The sequence below is a fragment of the Pseudorca crassidens genome, chromosome 8 (genome assembly GCF_039906515.1).
Source record: "Pseudorca crassidens isolate mPseCra1 chromosome 8, mPseCra1.hap1, whole genome shotgun sequence".
Lineage (NCBI taxonomy): Eukaryota > Metazoa > Chordata > Mammalia > Artiodactyla > Delphinidae > Pseudorca > Pseudorca crassidens.
In genome coordinates, this window is record NC_090303.1 from 98,231,240 (window position 1) to 98,250,019 (window position 18,780).

Sequence of the window (18,780 nt, forward strand, 5' to 3'; positions counted from 1 at the left end):
TTATTTTAACAAATCATTTTATCCAATGAATATTTAAAGATCTTTATTGAATCTCTCTCTCTTGTCTTTTCAGAAAAATGTGACGAGCCACTTGTGTCTGGACTCCCCCATGTAGCTTTCAGCAGCTCCTCCTCTATGTCGGGGAGCTATTCTCCTGGCTATGCCAAGATCAACAAGCGAGGGGGTAAGGCGACGTTTATTTCATTTGTCGACAAATGTATTAAAGGAGAACGTGTTATATTTACAACTGCATTTCTAAAGTATATTTTATTGTACAACAGCTATTAGCTGTCACCCAAAATCATTCTCCCCGCTTTTGTTAACAGAGACATAGACGCTTACTATAAACCCCTTTTGTAGCCACTATTGTGGAGTGATATAGAAAAAAATGGGCTAGAAATAAGAGACGGTAAATTAAAGAGGAAGGATTTTTGGAGTTGCTTATGATAATGAATTCAAAATGACATAAAAATTCTGAGTTAAGGAAAGTCTTGTTAATCAGAAAATCATTTAGAAAGAAGTTAAAAAAGAATTGGTTCCAAATATGTGTACCATGCACAAAAAAGAATACTTTGTATTAACTGCTTTTTCCCCTTTTTATTAATGTACACACTTGGTTTCTATTGAAAATGCAGGATGAAAAAACAGGACCCTTTGCAATTTATCCCCCAGCACACAGAATTTAGCTTTGTTACTAAAGCCATGTAAAAATTTGTGTACATTTGCAGCTAAAATTTGACTTTTGGACTTTAAAGTCATGGTATTAATTAGTAAATGATGATTTCAAAGTAGACAGCAATTGATAGAGAATAAAAGAAGATGATTCAGAACAGAAACTTAAACCTCTTTTGCTTCAAAGGAATGCTGATATAAATATCAATGAACGACAGCTTGGAAAGAAACAATATTTTCTTGGATAAATATGTATCAGCTAACAAAGACCATAATTTTTTTCAGTAAAACAGGAAATACTAAGCTTAAATCACAACCAATTCAGGAAAAAAAATGTGAAAAAATAAAGAAGGAAGGAAAAGGAGGGAGGGAAAAAATATAAACAAAGGTGAAAAAAAAGAGAACAGGGAAAAACCCAAAAGGGGAAGAAAAATGAAGAGGGGAAGAAAGAAAAAAATATCAGAAAAGAGAGAAAAAAATATCAGAGAGATTCAGAAAGATCAAAAGGAGACGAAAACATGTAAAGAAAAAGTAGAAGAATATATACAGAAATTCACACAAGTGTGAAGCTACCTTAATCAGTAAAAAAAAAAAAAAATTTGGTGAAAGAGATATACTGACAGAGTTAGAGGAAATAAATTTTAAATACATATACAGCTTTGATTTAAAAGTAGTATTCATCAGCTGCTTTATTTTTTACGGTGAACTCTTTTTTTTAAAATTGAGGTATAATTGACATAACAGTATATTAGTTTCAGGTGTGCAACATAACGATTTCATATGTGTATACATGTATGTATTGCAAAATGATCACCACAGTAAGTCTGGTTAACATCTGTCACTATACACAGTTACAAACTTTTTTTCTTGCAATGAGGATTTTAAGATCTCGTCTCTTAGTAACTTTCAAATATGTAGTGCGTTATTGTTAACTGTAGTCACCATGCTGCGTATTACATCCTCATGATTTACTTATTTTATAACTGGAAATTTGTACCTTTTGACCCCCTTCACTCATTTCACTTAACCCCTCCCCACCCCACCCCCGCCTCTGGGAACCACCAGTCTGTTCTCTGTATCTGCGTAGTTACGCTTATTTCATCATGTGATATTCATCAGGCTATGGGCATGAGAGACCTGGTGAGTAACTATAAGTTTTCAAAAATTTTCCTTAAACATGTCAAAGTAATGAAAATTTGAAAATATTCCTTTTCCATAAAAGTCACTAAGTCCAAACCAAAAAAAAAAAAAAAAAAAAGAATATAGATAGAAAAACATGAAACAAAGAACTTCCCATACCCAAAATCATAATTATGATGCAGGCCAGCCTAGCACTAATAAATGTGGAACAAAATATAAAAGGGAAAAGAAATAATACATAGATCCCCAGATGTCAAGGGGATGTGATATTCCCTAAAGGAAGTGTCATGATATTGAGAGATTGAAAACAACTTTAATGAAAGGAAGCAGTCTCAAAATATTTCTTTAGAAAGTTTTGTGTGAAAATATGACTGATGAATTTTATACCCAGTGAATTTGAGCAAGTTATGTCAAGCGTACAGCCTCTTCGGGAATACAAATGAAACAATCCAGCCAACAGTGAGATGAGTGAAAAAAAGAAAGAAAGAAAGAAACCATGGTCCAATGATGTATACTGAGCAGTGAATTCATTTAAATGTAAGACTGTGACTAGATAATTTAGGAATTACAGTTGTAGAACAGAGTATAAATGTTACAGATGCAAGAAGGTAAAAATACCAAACTATGGGATTAGATATGTGCTTTTCCCCCTGCCCCCAACTTTTCAGAACAGGAGGCCACTAGATGCATAACTTTAAGTGCAGATTTATTTATTTATTTATTTTTTAGGAATTAATATATTTTATGAAGAAACATCAACAGTTTTTTTGTTGTCCTCATTCTAGTGAAGTTATGTTAAAATATTTTTTCATTTTAAAATAGTACAAGTTGTCACTTTGAATTATTTAGAGCTATTTATCTATTTATCTACTCGTATATGTAGAGTGAAATTAAACTTCTAAAATGTTAACTTTCTTTAAACCTGCAGGATGGGATTTGGGGAATGTTTTCACATTCTTTATAATAAGTTTCTTTATAGTTTATAGAATGTATACATCTATACCTATACATACGTGTACATAGATAGAGGTACAAATACAATGCATTTCCAATAAGAGAGTTGTTTTGAAGGCAAATGATTATAAAATACAATTTATGGTTTCTTAGTTGTTTGACTGGAAGCTTATTTGACTTTTGATACAATTGTATCTTTGACTATTGATACAATGCATTATCATGTGTTAGGGTAAAAACCTGATGTTGTAGTTCATTGGGAAAAAGCATTGTCTGTGCTATAGTTATAGATTTATGCTTGCCTATGGTCCATTTTATCAATATTTGTTATGCGGGAAGGTTTAGTTACTTATTTTTTCTCTCCCAAAGACCCCTTTTGCTTCTCAGTGGTGTATGTGCATAGTTGCCTATAACTTCCTCACCCAGCCCACCCCACACTATCTACGTGCTTGGGACTGTCACACAAATGGCCACGTCTCCACTCCTCACACTGCCCTGCCTCTGCGTGTACATACAAGACACCCATGCACAGGGCTAGCTTAACCCTGGTTGAGGTTAGTAACCTCAGTATGGGTCAAGGTAGCCAGCATCAGAGAGGAGGGTTATTTCCTCTACAAGGAAAAACCAAAAAGAACTCCACATATGGTTATTTCAATTAAAAAAAAAAAAAAAAACGAAGCTTTTTTTTTTTTTGCGGTACGCGGGCCTCTCAATGTTGTGGCCTCTCCCGTTGCGGAGCACAGGCTCCGGATGCGCAGGCTCAGCAGCCATGGCTCACGGGCCCAGCCACTCCACGGCATGTGGGATCTTCCCGGACTGGGGCACGAACCCGTGTCCCCTGCATCGGCAGGCAGACTCTCAACCACTGCGCCACCAGGGAAGCCCCGAAGCTTTTTTATTCCGTTATAAAGTTTATATGCAAATGCCCTTGGAAGAGGAGCCATGTTGACTGAGATTCATGCTAAGGTATAAATGGCTAATGACCAGCCTTGGGTGAGAATTGTTTTGTTTTGTTTTTAGTGCAGCACAAAATTACATATCTTAAAAATAAATATATACCTTAAATTATATATCATAAAAATAAAGCAGAGAATTCGAAAGGGAGAAGAAAGTAAGGTATATGTCAGGGAAGAAAGAAATGCTAGTGATTTTTTTTTTACTTGACTATTGGCAAGAATCATCTGATACGTACACCACATAACCATCTGAAAGCAGGAAGATGTTATCCTGCCAGAGAAGGAGAAAAGAATGTAACTTGCTAATTATACAAATACGGAAAAGAACAAATTCAGTTGAATATTATGTTGATAAACATTGTTTCAAGTTTTTATCATTTAAATGATATTCTTCGAATACATTTTGGAGTGATAGATTTATGAATACATAGAAAAGCAAAATATAAATGCAAATGTACATTCAGACAACAGATTGACACACATTTATAGAATGGAGTTTAACTTTTGGGTCCCCGCAGTACAAATCCATCTGCTACAACCTTGATGTCAGGGACCAGAACATGACAAAACTGGGAGGAAATGTGATGTTTAAATGAAAAAATCCACTTGTAATTCTATCAAGTCTTTTGGAGCCTACTGCTTTAAGGGTTTTGTTTTTGTTTTCATTTTTGTTTGTTTGTTTTAAAACAGTACCTACCTCCTGTGATCTGTGTTCTGAATTTATCTTCCCATTCTTAGTGCATTGGAGCTTTCCCAGTCTTGTGTCATTCTGAGTCAATAGCAATGAGATGGATTACTCTTTCCAAAGGGTAGCACAGATATGATGAGCCCTTTGAGAGTTTTGTGGAAGGTATCCACCACCTGACATTTACGTAGTATTTTACAGATTATAAAATGCTTTCACACATGTTCTAAGTGTCCCTTAATCGCCACAACAACCTTGATAGATGGAATAAGTCAGAAATGCCAATCATTTCTCCTGCCAAACTCTCAACTTTCTACCCCACGTGCCTTTTGTAGAAGTCATCCTCTCTCTACTGCCCCAAAGGGACAGTCATTCTACCACATGGTCCTCTCTTCCCCCCACTAGCCACAGGTGATGAGAGAGAACCCGCGATCTCAACTGATGTCATCAGAATCTCTGTTTCATTTATGCGACATAAACTTAGGAACCAAGAGGACTACTGGGTAGAGCACGATAGGCCGCATGTAAATAAGACAGAGAGGAGTGAAGCAGCTGCTGGAGAAGAAGTGAAGGCTTGAGGCCACATACGTCCACGTAAAGGATGGACAAAGTCTCTGGTCTCATCCCTATTCTGCTGCCTGTGTGCCATCACCTCTGGCTGTACTTCTGCTTGAGCCTGTGAAACTTACCCTTCTAATTCTAATCATCACCTCCTCGGGCCTGAGCTAATTTTAGTAAATCTGTCTTCCTATCTACCAAAGAATTCCTGATTAAAAAACATGAAGCATTATCAGTGCCGCATTTGAATTAACCCAGAGATAGAACCTACAACGAGATGGAAAGTTTGAGTCAAGTTTCTTTCACCCTCTTGCCACTTACTTTTACTTAGTAGATACTTCACTGCTTGCTGCTCCTCAGACTTTTTGTTTTCGGGTTTGCTTCTTGGATAATTCCTCCTGTTTTAGGAACCTGTTGTCTTCTCTCTTAAACCCAGGGCAGAGACTTGTAGTGGTGTTGTTTTGTACTTTTGTATCCTTTGTTTCCTCCAGCAGGGAGAACAGATTACGTTTGTAGGTCATAGAAGTGATGATCACTCTTCTGGGAGGAATACGTATATACGAGACATCTGGAAAGGCCGCTGGCGCAGGTCACTTAATGTCCACACTTGTATCTTTTTTTTTTTTTTTTTGCGGTACGTGGGCCTCTCACTGCTCTGGCCTCTCCCGTTGCGGAGCACAGGCGCCAGAAGCGCAGGCTCAGCGGCCATGGCTCAAGGGCCCAACCACTCTGAGGCATGTGGGATCCTCCCGGACCAGGGCACGAACCCGTGTCCCCTGTATCGGCAGGTGGACTCCCAACCACCGCGCCACCAGGGAAGCCCCAAGTAGATTACTTTTGAATGTTATAATCGCACAGAAAGGAGAATCAGGTGATCATACAGGAAGCCATTATAGGGTGGGTGTTGAGTCTGGTCTCTGGGTCTTCGTTTCGTCTCTACAGCTCTCTGTGACATACTCACACAATGTACGCCTTAATCACCTCTTTAAAGGCCCTGTTTCCAGATACAGTCATATTCTTAGGTAACTGGAGGGTTAGGGCTTCAAGATCTGAATTTTGAGAGAACACAATCCAGCCTATAACAGTATCTGTTTTTAGACCTTAATTTAATCTTCTTTTCCATTTTAATGCCATTTTCTTACTTAAGAAATAAATAAGAATAAATTTATGTTTGATTTCCTTATTCTGCTTCATACTCATATGATCAGCTCTCCCCAAAGATAGCAGAATAATCATGCAAAAATGAAAATTTGATTATCTTTTTTTTTTTTTTTTTTTTTTTGCGGTACACAGGCCTCTCACTGCTGTGGCCTCTCCCGTTGCGGAGCACAGGCTCCAGACGCGCAGGCTCAGCAACCACGGCTCACGGGCCCAGCCGCTCCGCGGCATGTGGGATCTTCCCGGACCAGGGCCCGAACCCCCATCCCCTGCATCAGCAGGTGGACTCTCGACCACTGCGCCACCAGGGAAGTCCCCACACTTGTATCTTAAAAAGAACTGTAGTCCTTTCCTTTCCTTAAAATATACCTCTGAAGTTAATCATTGCTACCATGCCTTGATGCCTAGGCTCGGTCCAGTCATTGCTTTAGTCATTTTTCTTCTTTCTGTTGGCCAAGAGAGAGCTTTAGTAATTAGCGTAATGCCAGCCTCTTCTCCAGTTCACACTTATACACTTACACATGTTGGACCGCCTCTTGCAGCTCCTAGGTGGCTCAGCCAGTCGTCATACCTCCCTCTGCTCTTCAGAGATCTGTTCCTGCCACTCCGGAAAGCAAAATTTTCTCTCCTCTATTGCAGCGTCAGTTCTCTTGTCCCTTAGTTACGTTTGTAATGCCCCTCCTTTTCTTCTTTCTATTCTTTCTCCTCTTTCTAACTTAAATAGTGAAAGGATCTGTCACAACTAGTTAAACCCAGAACATAGCGTAGCTGATACACTATGAACTGGGAAGGCAATTACAATGCTTCCTTGAGAACTTTGTCTTTCTTTGTGCCATTAATGCTTCCGGCTGGTGCTCTTCGGCTCTCTCCAGCCCCTGATCCATTCCTCTGTTTTCCATTGCCCAGGCCTGGCCATCAGTATCTGCCCGATCAGGTAGTGTCTTTAACCTTTATTAGGAAGCTCCTCCCTTAGACTATAACTTCAAGGCTTAAATTATGAAATAGATTAAAATTCCCAATCAGTGAGCTTCTGTCCCCTTTGGCAACTTCCATTCCACTATTTTCCTTCTCTAGCCTCTACCACTTATTCTGTATTTCTCTTAATCCACTCACTGGTAATCCATTGTCACTTTAGTATGAATTCATTGGTCAAAGTGTTACATTTGCCTTTTAAGAGCAAATCCTTAGGAGCAGAAAAATCCAGAGAACTGTTTTTCTAGTATAGCATTTCAGAGTATTTGACGTTCCTGTTTGGACTGGTTATACTTCTTCATCTTCGAATGACTCTCCTGCAAAGCCCTGATGATTTAGCCACTTCTCATGCAGTGCTAAGCAGTGGAAAGAGAATGACAGTATGCATGCATAATTAGGTTCCAATATGGAATCAACCAAGGATGAGGATGGTATTAGTCAATTATTTTGACTTTCTGCATCTCAGCTTCCTGATTTCTATGGTTATGGTTATATGACTTATCATCCAAACCAGGCACTTTTGAGAGTGACAGTGCTATTAATAATTACACCAGGGTAATCCTGCAGGTATGGTACCCCTGTTTATATTCTGAAATGGAATCGATTATACAATTTTGCAGAGCTATTGTGAAGGTTAAATGAAATAATCGACACAAACTGTATTGCATTTAAATATTAGTCTCTTTCTCATCAATTACTCTCAACTCCTAAAACAACACCACAGATCTTAATATTTTAAAACATGGATTGAATGAAATATTCTTCTCATCACAAAAGCAATGCCTCCCTAAAAAGTGATTGCTAGAATTTGTGTATTTTCCAATGTGTTTTTCCTCTATCATCATGTAACATAAAAATATCATAATAATCGAAAGATCAATAAAATAACATTTAAACATTTTTCATGATATTTTACATAAATTTTGGACTGCTATTTACTTAAATGTGCCCCTACTCTTTCACTTCAAACTCCTTTCAATTCAAATGAATTTTTGTCACTGATTTTCAAATGTTATTTTGTTCTTCTTATTATAATTATGTCATTTGAATTAGATCTTATAGAATCCAATCTAATATATATTTATTAATTTTATGATACTCAGAAAAGCCAAAAAAAATTGTTCTGGACTTTAGGGAGAATAAAAACTACCATTTTTCCCTTCATCTATTTCAATTTTGACTGTTTTTAAAAATGTATTTTAAATGATTTCTTCCAAAGCTATCAGTAGGTCTTTGTATTCACCTTTACAATTGAATGAGAGTTGCCATCTAACTAACATTCTAAGTTTTAATTTATTTATTTTTTAATTTTAATTCTCAAATGTAAATCAAAATTCTGGCTTCACCAGGAGCTTTACAAAATTAAATGTGCAATACAGGATACATTTGTATCATTGGTACTTGTATCATTGATCATTTCAAAAAAATGCTGGAAGCATATTTACTGGGGAATAACTCACAAGTTTGTTTAGGCGTGCCTTTTTAATTTGCAAATAATATTACTATGTTTCTGCTTGGCATCAAATTTTAAAATGTTGGAATTTTAATACCTTCTTTTGTGTTCCCCATGGAAATCTATGCTGGGTTTTGTAGCATTTCCCATAGAGCACTGTTTCTCAAGGTGTGTGATGTGAATACAAGCTATGAACACACACAACGTTTCCACAGTTAAATCAGCCAGGCAAGTATTGTTTGGTGGTCCTCTCTAGGGGAACCAAAGAGAGCCTCTTTATCGTGGAACATCTCTAGAGCCAGTAGAACACACTTTCACTTTGAAAGAAGCTCTTATAAAATCTAGCCAAACATTCTGCACATCAATGGTTTTAAGCAGGGTTTGTTTAATATGCTTAGAAGTACGGTTGTGTCCAATGAGTTCACTACTGTGTTTCTAACAATATTGCTTTTAAAGCCTCTTTGATGATAATATGATGGATGATGATTTTTGGTTTAGCAGATCGGTTTAATTGGAGAAAGGGAGTTTTTAGATTTGGGGCATTTGAAGTAAAGAAATTTTGGTTAATTATTTTTAGGAAGTTGCTATCTTGCCATGTTCATAGCAAGATATTTGCCACTGACAAAATCATAAGCTGGATGAGAATCAATGCTGTTATATTAACCCCTGCTTCCATCTTTGAAATGGCTCTAGGATGTTAATTTTCGAACACTCTCTTTATATCACAGTATTAATAGCTGATTGTCTAAAATGATATGTGAATAATCAATTGAGATAATGCGCTTTGTAATTTCGCTTTACACACATTATTGAAAACCATGCTGTTTGGTACTTGCCTTATAAAGTTTAGGACATATGGGGTGGGAAGTCTTGACATCTGAATGAGCAAAGAAATACAGCTAAATAATTATTCATTTTGAGAAGATATACTGATTAAATATGTCATTTTGGATATGCTGCTATGGAGTTGGAGGAACTAGATTTCCCTTCTACCCTTGGAGAGATCTTGGGTTACTTCCTCCCTTTGTTTAATTTCCCTAGTTATGTCACTTCTGTAATGAGAAACTTGGACGAGATGATCCCTAGGACCTTGTCATCTCTGAACACCCTCACCATGTAGCCAAGATCAGATTCCCTGGTCTTGAACTTAATGAGCCACTACAGATTCTCATAGTCTGGACTATTTCATCCTCTGGGCACAGAGATACTTCCGACTAAACAACTTTGAAAGTAGCTAAGATATCTGGGAGAAAACATTTTTGAAATAAAGTTTTTGCAAGTTGAATTTTTCTTTCTAAACCATTCCAGAATATATGCTTAGATATTAAATGTTTAATTATTCCTTTGCTATTTGCTAATTTTATTCAAAGAGAGGCTTTAATATTTTCCACATTTCTGCCAAGATGGTGGAGAATTTATGTGAATGATTTGTACCATATCAGAAATATTCGTCTTAAAAATAGAATTCTTCACACAGTCTCAAAGCACTTTAACACAGTACTATGGACATGTTCAACTCTCAAAGAATATTTTCTGAACAGATGTACTGAATCATATTTATTGCATAGATTTGTATCCACTTTAAACTTCAGAGGCTTACTGCTTCTCTGTTGAGATGATTTGTTAAATCAGAAGTGGGTATTTGCTAACATTTTTCAGTTTCAAAAAAAAATATTTCACAAGTTATTTAGTCACTGTTGTAGCCAACTGGAGTCCAGACAGTAATAGAGAATAAGTGACCATAGCAAACATTATTATCATCATTTCTAAATAAACAATTATAAGTATCCGTTTTTTAGAATGTACATGCAGAACAACTGAGAAATGTTCCCATTGGTATCTTCCAGTGTTTTCAAAATTGTGGAATAGGTGCCATCAGGGTAATGATGTTGATTTGGTAAAGCATGCCCTTCTTATTTCAGGATATTTCTTTCACAGATGAGGCTTTCAGTTTTAGCTGCTGCATCCACCTGGTAACAGGTGCCTCTGGGTGACAGTCCGTGTTCTATCAGTCCTTGTGTTTGGCCCATAAAGAATACACTCTGTGTCCTATTTGCAACACTGTAGCCTCTGGGAAGAAACAAAGGCCAGAAATGAGCTCGGCATGTATACAAGTTGCTGTGTGGGGAACTCACATCAACTGATCATAGGAAGGTTACTGCCCAGTGAGGGACACTGCACAAGACCCGTGCATTCAACAAGGTTAGGGCACAAACAACCACACATGTGAAAAATATACTTCAAACCCTATAATTACCTTCCTTCTACACCAGACGAGTGACTCTTCATCATTTTTCAATATCTACTCTCCTATGATTAGAGAAAGTTCCATGCTTTTTGCCTATTTGCCTCTTCTCCCTTATTTCCTTCAATAAGAGGAAAAACAGGCCAAATTATTTCCAAGACAATTGGGAGGATTTAATCTAGTAATGGCTCTATTAGCAACCTGGTTAGGTCATTCTCATCAGAATGAATAGGCCCTTGCCTTAATACCTTTAGCAAATTAATGACTTTTTCCGCCCAATTTTCTTCGGGAAGAATAAAAAAATTAGAATCGCCCTCTCTTTTATACTTATGCCTTGCAAAACGAATTCTAAAAGTATTGTCACTAATAACAATTCAAAGCAGTCCAGCTTCTGTTAGCGTATTGCCCTTCCTATACTCTGCAAATAAGCCATCCACATCTGCACTGTTTACTCAAACCCTCGCTTTAAAACCGAGATGTATGTTTGACATGCACATTGCTGACAATAACCATGACATTCAAGACAGTCTACTTTCATCGTTCTTGCCTCTTTAACATTAAAATGTAAACACAAATTGTAGAAAGCTTTATTCCTCTGGTTTTTACCCCAGGGTCACTTTTACTTTTTCTTAGCTGTTTTTATTTTCTTAGCAATGTAAGGCATTCGAGTTGTATGTTTTTATGTTGCTTTGTTTTGTCCCTCAGTAGCTTCTGGAATTTACTTCCTTCGTATCTGTTTTCCACTTTGAAATCAGTGGGCAATGCTATTTTATTCCAGTTAGAGGATCCTCGTCTGAAGTTTACCTGCCGCCTCCACGTCACCAGACGTCTGCCGCCAGGTAGAGTGTTCTGCCTACAGGGTGAATTGTTTTGTATTAGAAGGTTTGTGCCTGAGCACATGTGGTCTATGTGTTTCTGTGATATTACAGATTCATAAGTGGTCGTTAGAGTCTCTTCAGTTTACGTTTGGATAAGGCCATGCGTTCCAAATAGAGTTCCCAGAAAGAGGATGATTAAATTGTGCTTTGAATAGTTCCAACAGGAGGAACACATAGGGTAGAAATCATGACCCCTTCCTCACCGTGGAAGGACAGGCAACCCACAACAAATGCGTCCCAGGGAGGCCAGAAAACCAGAGGGTGTCAGCAATGCCCCCACCCCAATCTATCCACATCTTAGGTTCAAACTGTATTAAGTTATCAGCAGCTCCTACTGGCCTCCAGATTTTTTATTATATAGATCGTTCTTCATCCACAGCATCAACATTTTTAAGTTGCTTGTCCTTCAGTAGTTGTCAAAAAGTTGTTACTGGTGGCTAAATGAGGTGTCTGTCTGTCTTCCGAAGTGCGCCATGTTATTTTCTATCTCAGAAGTTAGTATACGGTATTGGACCGTAGAGTTGTTTCTCTGAGCCCACAAGAAGGGGTGTGAGTGGAACATAAGCCCTACGTCTCCTGCATCTGTGGGTACCCAGCATCTAGGACGGTGCCTAGCAGAGATGAAATACAGATAGAAAAAAACGCTGGCATGTATACGTTATCTCTTTCCTACAAAAACCCTAGGAAAGAAGTTAGCAGGAATAAAACTCAGTTTTATGGATAAGAAAACTTCAATTCAAGAAAGTTTATATTCCTGCCCATGGCTACAGCTAACAGAAAGCAGATCTGAGCATTTGGAACAGCCTCTTCTGATTTCAGAATCACTTACTGTTCTCTTCTCCACATGTCTTCCCTGTCTATGTGAGCTTCTCTTTAGGAAAAATTGGAATACTATTTGAGCTGGTTTTAGAACATAGTTAAATTTTTCCCACTGGTGTCTTAGAAAATAAACGGACACATTTCTCTATTTTATTTCTGAGTATATAATGACTGTGTGATTTCTTTGCATGCATATTATCTTTGTCTTACATAATCCAAGAGTAGTAAAGACATTGTTTTAAATATTTACATATAATAATATAGTTGTAAAACATACACCCCCCCCATTTCTCCCCCTACACTCAAAGCCTAGCCAAAAATCTACATTCCTTCAGTCTTGTTTCTGTATTTGGATGGTATGAAGCGGTAGGCAAAAAAGATATTACTTCACTTGAAATATTATACATGTGAGAACAGCCAAAGATTGGAACAAAACAATGAGACCAACATTCTGTCTCCCAGAAAAGAATTGAAATAAGAAAAAACTACTGGTGTGCATCAATATGTAGAAACTGACAGAAAAAGTCACTAACGTGGAGAAAAAAAAAAAAGTCACTAACGTGGAGAAAAAGCCGTAAGTCTGTACAAAGGGGAAGGAAATGAATAACTGAATAACTGAGTTATGAATAACTGAGATAAAACTCAACCACAAAATGGAAAATGTCTGCGATGTGCTGGATATGCCATAAACTGGATCTCTGTTTGGTATGACATGGGAATAACCTGGGATTAATAATAACAATATCCCCCTGTATGATCATTCTCAATCCCTGAATTGTTTCTTCCATTCCAAGTGAAGGTTTCAGCAGTATTACATCTTGCCTTTCATTTTGTTATGATCATCAAATGATCATACTTTCTGGAAACCTGTAGAGACTGCCAAGGGAATTGATTCTGTTTTTTCCCCCAACTTCTGTATACCAGGTACTGGCATAAGGAAATCAAAAGCTATTTGACCAATTGTTTCAAAATTATTATTATCTAGCTTCTCGACATAAAATTCAAGACTTAATCATGGATGACGGAAGATAATTTTCTAAAGAGAATTTCGGAGAAGCACAAAATGCCTTCGGGTTTCAATGTGAACTGTTGTATTTGAATTTCCACAATTGAAAGAGAAATTAGAAAGCAAATAGTTGTATTTTCAACAACAAACAGTGTTTATTGGTCTTATACTGAAAAGGCTAGCACTACCTAGGCATCAGGCATGAGGAAGAGAGAGACTGTATAACCAGCAAGCCGCCTAACCTCTTCCCCAGGAGTGAGTGCCTGACTCTCAAACACTTGCAGTCAGACTTGGGAGGAGACACCCCAGGGACCCATCTTGGGGATGCTTGTTGGGTATGTCCAATGCTGCAACTCCAGTAAAAATACTGCCTGATCTACATGATTTGGTCTGGGGTTCCTTAGTCTATAGCCCAGCTTCCTGTGGTTCATAAAGAGGAGAAGTGTGAGTGGGCAAGCCCACAGACGCGCACCAGGACCCACTGTGCCTCTTGCGGCATTGGGGGTGAGCACTCCGAGAGACAAGGCGTACTCTTCAGAGAAAGACGGAGAGAAAGGATGTTGGTCTTTTTTTTTTTTTTTTTTTTTTTTGCGGTATGCGGGCCTCTCACTGTTGTGGCCTCTCCCGTTGCGGAGCACAGGCTCCGGACGCGCAGGCTCAGAGACCATGGCTCACGGGCCCAGCCGCTCCGCGGCATGTGGGATCTTCCCGGACCGGGGCACGAACCCGTGTCCCCTGCATCGGCGGGCGGACTCTCAACCACTGCACCACCAGGGAAGCCCAGGATGCTGGTCTTTTGTTGTACTTTCATATCGATTTATTGTGAGAACTTTGGAACCTTCCTTCCTATTGATACGACATACATTTGGAAATAATCAGTTCTCCTTAGCAATTTATCAATAAAGTGGCAAGGATTCACTAAGGAGAGATAGAGAGGCAAGATGTTTTATTAACAGCCTGGAACATGTAAATCAGCTTCTGGAATGCCAACCATTTAAATTCAAATAGATTTCTCAGTGAGACTAAAATCTAAAACTCTGTGATTATTCTATTTCTGTGTATTGGATTCATCAAGATTTGAGGTTCACTTTGTTCTCAATTCACAGGAATATCCCCCTACCATTCTTTTCTACTTTTTTTTTTTTTTTTTTTTTTTTGCGGTACTCTTACCTCTCACTGTTGTGGCCTCTCCCGTTGCAGAGCACAGGCTCCGGACGCTCAGGCTCAGCGGCCATGGCTCACGGGCCCAGCCGCTCCACGGCATGTGGGATCTTCCCGGACCGGGGCACAAACCCGTGTCCCCTGCATCGGCAGGTGGACTCTCAACCACTGCGCCACCAGGGAAGCCCTTTTCTGTGTTTGAATGGCTTAGCTGGTATGGAAAAAAGTGAGACTGATTCCTTCAGAAGCTCTAAGGTTTTACCTGTGCTAGTTTCACACCCAAGAGTGGGAATAACAGAAGTCACAGATGGGGAAATAAAAATCCTGCGGCCGAATGAGAATTCTCCATCTCACTCTAATCTGGAATAGTACGGTTATTCATATTTCAGGCACCTCGATTAGACATTCATTATGCATAAACATTTATGTAACTCTGAGTTATTCAGACTGGGAGAGAACATTGGCAATCTTCCTTTTTCTTTATCACTAAGACATCCTGTATCTAAAAGAAGGGACAAAACGAGTGCTAAAAAAACAAAAAAACAAAAAACCCGTCTGCTGCATGTAAATCTAGATTTTAACAAATTGAGATTTGTTAAAGATTCAACAAAACAAGGCTAACAAGGTACATTCAAAGAAGCCATCTGAACAAATGGATTAGGACCAAGTCTGTTAGAGTGGTAATCCAGACCGTGGTGACGTCATCGATTCTTTCAACCCTGGACCTCTCAGGTAGTTCTAATACACAGTGACACAGGTGAGGACCTGGAAAGTCCTGATAGAGACGACTAAGTAAGTAACAAAATAAGACTTGAAATGTTGCTCAGTTTAGAAGGAATAAGGGAGCCCAGTCAGTCGATAAACAGGCATTGAAATGAGCAACACCGCCACTACACAGATACGTTTGCATGTGGGGCTTAAACGTCTGAAGAGTTGACAAGGGAGCTTTTTAGGAACGCTCAAGTGGGATCATCATTATGAGGAGAATCACTGTTTGTCTGAAGCACATTGGTGAGTGTTTCAATATCCAAATTTAGAGAAGGCTCGGGTGACATCTGAGTGTAAATCAGAGTGGCATAGACGTATATCTTTTTTTTTTTTTAATATTCTTTATTTATTTATTTTGGGCTGCGTTGGGTCTTCGTTTCTGTGCGAGGGCTTTCTCTAGTTGCGGCGAGCGGGGGCCAGTCTTCATCGCGGCCTCCCGTTGCGGAGCACAGGCTCCAGACGCGCAGGCTCAGTAGTTGTGGCTCACGGGCCCAGTTGCTCCGCGGCATGTGGGATCTTCCCAGACAGGGCTCGAACCCGTGTCCCCTGCATCGGCAGGCAGATTCTCAACCACTGCGCCACCAGGGAAGCCCTAGACGTGTATCTTAATGAAGAGGATTATTAAAGAGTTTCTCCCCATTACTCCATTGAGAGACCTGAGTTTTCTAGTAGAACAGACAAAAATACTTACTCCTTTCTTTTCTTTCTCCCTCTCTTCTTTCCTTCCTAATATATTCCCCTTGCTCAAATATTTTTTAAATGCCAACTTGTTTTAGTTTCATATAAAACAATGAACTTCCATTAAGTAGCTCACAGACTGAGGAACTGGGTTAGGGGGCATGGTGTGAACATGGTGACTGCATAAGGATTACACCAGCATGTGGCAGTGAAATTATATAAATATGAAGATTATTATGGCATCATAGAGCACAGATGATTTATTTTGCTGAAGAGACTTCAGGGAATAGTTCTTAAAGGAGGTTAAAGTCATAATAGAATTTACTTCGTAGAATCTCATCTAAAGAGTTTAGTATAATCCAAGATATCAGAGTCAAAAACAGTGTTTGTTAAAGGAGGATCGGCTGGTAATTTGGTTTTGCTAGCACTTAAAGCAAGAGTTAGCATGTGGTAAGAAGTATGGATTCACATGGACAGAGGTCGGATCATTGAGATCCTTGATTGTCATGCTAGGGAGCAAGACAAAGCCCTGATTTTTAAACCAACCCTGACCTGGAATCTTCTCCATCTCAATAAATGGCAACTCCACCTTCTAACTGAGCCAGAAATCTTGGAATCTCCCATCATTCCTCTCTTTCCCACATGCAAACCTTACCAGCTCTTCCTTTAAAAGAGATTTAACATCTGACCCTTTCTTACCACGTCCACAACTAACACCTGGGCTAATCCAGCATCCTGTTTTATCTGGATTAGATAGTACCTGCTTTCAATTTTATTCCCTGATTCTATTATTGCCCCATTCTGGTTACCCCAAACAGCTTATCAACACAGCAGTACAGTAATCGTGTTTTTTGTGTGTGTGTGGCACACGGGCCTCTCACTGCTGTGGCCTCTCCCGTTGCAGAGCACAGGCTCCGGACACGCAGGCTCAGCGGCCACGGCTCACGGGCCCAGCCCCTCTGCAGCATGTGGGATCTTCCCGGACCGGGGCACGAACCCGTGTCCCCTGCATCGGCAGGCGGACTCTCAACCACTGCGTCACCAGGGAAGCCCCAGTAATGGTTTGAAAATCAGAAAAGAACCTCTCATTCTTCCACTTAAAAATTCTCCAACAGACTTTGATCTCACTCAGAGTAAAAGCCCCCAAAGTCCTTACAAGGACCTGTAAGCTCTTGCCTTAGTTGTCTGCTTATACCCATCATCTCTCTGACCTCATGTCCTAGGGTCTCTCACTCCTCTCTAGCCACACAGGTGTCCTTGCTATTTCTTGTACTTGCTGCTGCCTTGGCCTAACATGCCATCTGCAGTACTATCACACTCAGTTCCTTCAAGCTCCCAGTCAAATGACACCACCTTCTAGAAGCCTTATCTAGAAGCCCCACAAAAAATTTCCCACTCATTCACTGATTCTCCCAGTGACACTTGCCCTTCATTTTTTTTTCCCCATGTACTTTTATAACTCGACCTTGGTTCACAGTTCTAAAAAGAAGGAGATGATGATAAATTCTTAAAATATTTTAGAGAAAAAACAATAAGGAAATGGTAGTTGGATATGTGAGATAACAAAAACATAGAAAGAGGCAAGAATAAAGGAACTTCCCGCCCAAGTTTCTATCTTTGGTGAATAAGAGGGTTGTACCACTCAGCGAGGCCAACAATTAAGGTAGAGAAAGGAAGCAGAGAGAGAGAGAGATCTGGAGATTCAGATTTACATATACTGAGTAGAAATTCAAGATAGAAATTAGCTGTCAATCATATTCAAGAGATATTGGTGTGCACAAGGTCTCTGAAAAAATGCTAGGAGTGGAAATATTACAGTTATTTAGCAGGGGGTTAGAAGAACTGGGCACATAGAACCAAGAAAGTTTAGTGTTTAAGGGGTAGAGGGAGAGTAAGCCTTCACAGAAACTTGGAGATCACAAAAAAAATGTGCAAAACAACAAGAGTGGGGTGTCTTTGTGATCAAGAAAATTAAAAAGTCATATGCAGCTAAGAGTTCCCATAATATGAAGACTAGATCCTATAGATTTGTTTGTCAATATGATGGTCACTTATGCCCTTTACAGGAGTGGTTACAGTAGAATTTTGGAAGAAGCACACAAAGTTTTCTGAGTAGAAGAATAAATTTAAGGTGAACAAGTGGGGACAGCACACGTAGATGCCATTTTCAGGATTTAGGGGATGAAAGAAAAGAAGAAAAATTAGATAAGACCAGAGATGGGATGTGGCCAAGTTGGGTTTTCTTCTTTAATATGAGTGAGATCTAAGAATGTTTTAGAAAAAGCCCCAAGAAAGAGGAGAGTTAGTTGAAATTACAGTCTAGAAACTTCACAACTTATGGAGTAAGGTTTCAGAGATCCTAGGGCTCTCTTATGTGCTGCTATAGTACGATGTTAAAGACCACAGCCTTCGTATTAATTCAGACCTGAGTTAGAAACTTGTTCTTCCAACTTATAAGCTATGCAATTTTGGCAAAGTCGTTAAACGTTTTTCAACTCTATTTCTTCATACATAAAATGGGTATAATAATATCACCCTAATAAAATTTTTGTGAGGTATAAATGAGATTAATTTTTGTAATGTACTCAGCACGTTACCTGGCACAAGGTTAGCTGTCATGAAATGAAGGTTGTTTTAATTATTATCTGTATTGATATTATTCATTATAAATACAGAT

The 18,780-nt window shown here is 38.9% G+C and overlaps 1 protein-coding gene across 3 annotated transcripts in view; it reads left to right on the forward strand.

Annotated features, from left to right (window-relative positions):
- CNTNAP2 (contactin associated protein 2) overlaps positions 1-18,780 on the forward strand; it is a 2,029,937-nt gene that overhangs the window by 609,198 nt on the left and 1,401,959 nt on the right. For all 3 annotated transcript variants that reach the window (XM_067747291.1, XM_067747290.1, XM_067747289.1), the window contains one exon: positions 74-184. In XM_067747291.1, the coding sequence (XP_067603392.1) occupies positions 74-184 (111 nt within the window). The remainder of the gene's footprint in view (positions 1-73; positions 185-18,780) is intronic.